Source organism: Cyprinodon variegatus, unplaced genomic scaffold (genome assembly GCF_000732505.1).
Source record: "Cyprinodon variegatus isolate N-32 unplaced genomic scaffold, C_variegatus-1.0 Scaffold1596, whole genome shotgun sequence".
Classification (NCBI taxonomy): Eukaryota; Metazoa; Chordata; class Actinopteri; order Cyprinodontiformes; family Cyprinodontidae; genus Cyprinodon; species Cyprinodon variegatus.
This window is the reverse complement of record NW_015152049.1, coordinates 88,093-90,210: the sequence shown is the minus strand read 5'-3', so window position 1 is coordinate 90,210 and position 2,118 is coordinate 88,093. Positions and strand designations below refer to the sequence as shown.

The 2,118-nt window shown below is 38.4% G+C and overlaps 1 protein-coding gene across 1 annotated transcript in view; it reads left to right on the top strand.

Moving 5' to 3' along the window:
• The window catches only part of ppp4c (protein phosphatase 4 catalytic subunit), a 15,677-nt gene that overhangs the window by 8,134 nt on the left and 5,425 nt on the right, over nucleotides 1–2,118 (top strand). Inside the window, exons 2-3 of the mRNA XM_015403927.1 lie at nucleotides 1,307–1,358; nucleotides 1,428–1,478. Coding sequence (XP_015259413.1) covers nucleotides 1,307–1,358; nucleotides 1,428–1,478 — 103 coding nt within the window. The remainder of the gene's footprint in view (nucleotides 1–1,306; nucleotides 1,359–1,427; nucleotides 1,479–2,118) is intronic.

Here is a 2,118-nt window from a genome sequence, read left to right as displayed (position 1 = left end):
AAATTTTCGGACTATAAGCCGCAGAGTTTTTTATGTTTAATATCCGTCTTTCTCGCTGTCGTTCTGTCTCGTACTACTCATGGTAGAAGTCTGCTTCCGGAGGACCTCCGCATTCCCGCGCGCGCGGCTACCGTACTTGTGTGTTTAAGCAAATGTGACGTCAACATGGTGGATGGTAAAATCCATAGATTTAGGTATTACGCTAGTGGCCGTTAGTTGTAAAAATCCATGGATAAGCCGCATTGTTATATAAGCCGCAAGGTCGAAAAATTACCGAATTTACCGAAAATTACGGTAAACCAGTCTTGAGCTGTTCCTTTAATTCCTACAAAATAGGAATAGGTTTGTTGTGATAAACATCCCCAGATCGGCCTGCGTTGATCCATCTTTAGAACTCCGATCTTACGATTTGGGCGCCACCAGATGATTCTGATCAATCTGCGTCCTCTGGTAAAACTCTACAGAGTGATTTAAATTTGGTAATACTTTGAAATATAAACACTAGGGAAATAATTACAGCTTAACTAGAATTTAAATTCTGTATAATAAAATTCCTCTAATAAGAACCTTAAAATGTGATGAGTTCTTCTCCACCCCCCATCAGACAGCTCAACTCTAAATCATTTCACAGACTGCCTCAAACTGATAACACTGCGAATTTGCACCATATATATTTAATTTTCTCCCAATGTTTAAATTTGATCACGGCTGCACTTAAAGAAATGGAAATGTCATGAGAGCTGTACAAAGTTAAATTTCATTTTGTATACACTCTGTGTAAAAAAATGACAATAAAAGTGTTCTAAGTTAAAAGGAACATTCTTCTAAATAATTCTTTAAAAGCTGCTGTGGTTTGTTGCTAATTTTATCTATCAGAATCAGAAATACTTTAATAATCCCAGAGGGAAATTACTTTTCTTCCTCTAATAAACCCTTAGAAGGGTGTAGACTCGTATCTGTGCCGTCAGGTTGACTAAACTGTAAATACCTGTACAGTTAGTGACTGCAGGCATTAAAGTCATAAATCACCTCCTGGTCTCTCCCTGCATGCAGCAGGATCTCCACCTCAGAAATGGAAAGTTTGGATGTTAAATCAAAGTTAAAGCTGTGGTGATGCTTTCCACACAAACAACAGAAATCCCTGACATCCAGAGCTGAGTCCTTCCGAATAAAATCCTTTATTGACATTTAGTATGACAGACTTGTTTATAAGCTGTTAAAACTGCAAAACTCCTTGAAAAAAAAGATGAGGATGAAACTAAAAGCATGAGATTGTACTTAAATGTTGATCTGAATGTGTTTTCAGAGAGATCCTGGTTGAAGAAAGCAACGTTCAGAGGGTGGACTCTCCAGTCACAGTGAGTAGCATTAAACTGCTGAATACTTGCTGGTCTGAGTTTTTTCTAAAAAGGTTTTTCCTGTTTCAGGTGTGTGGAGATATTCACGGCCAGTTCTATGACCTGAAAGAGTTGTTCAGAGTAAGTTTCCATCTATCTCACCACGGGGAGCTTTGACATAACAGCTGAAGCAGCTCATGTTTATTTCATTAGTTACTGATCTCTAGGGCTGGGTATTGTTCAAAAATTTTCGGTTCCGGTACCAATACCGATACCTTCACTTCGATACCGGTTCCTGAACGATACTTTTTTCGATACCAGTTTTATAATATCAATTCGAAGAAAAAGAAAATTATACAACATAAAAAAGTACAAATCTTGAGTTTTATTTTAAGCTCTGATTTTTCCATTTACATTTTTCCTCTTACATTAAAAAAAAAATTTCTGTGTCTAATATTCACTGTTACATTGTGAGGACCTTTTTACTTAGCAGTTTTCCTTTAGAAAAATTACCATGTCTGACAAACAAGCCCGTTGAATGGGATCCTACTGACAGCGCACCGCTGGTATGGGGGGGTCTGAGCGGCTCCCACAGAAATATTGGAAGGCGGATATGGATGAACTGACTGCACTGATTAAGTTTTCAGGTGGATTGTCCCACTTAAAAACATGATAAAACTACTTTATTAACACTGCAAGGCAAAGAAAGGATAGAGTAGCTCCGCCCAACGCGCGTCAGACACACTTTTACACCGCACAGCCAGAGCAGCAAAGCTTCTTC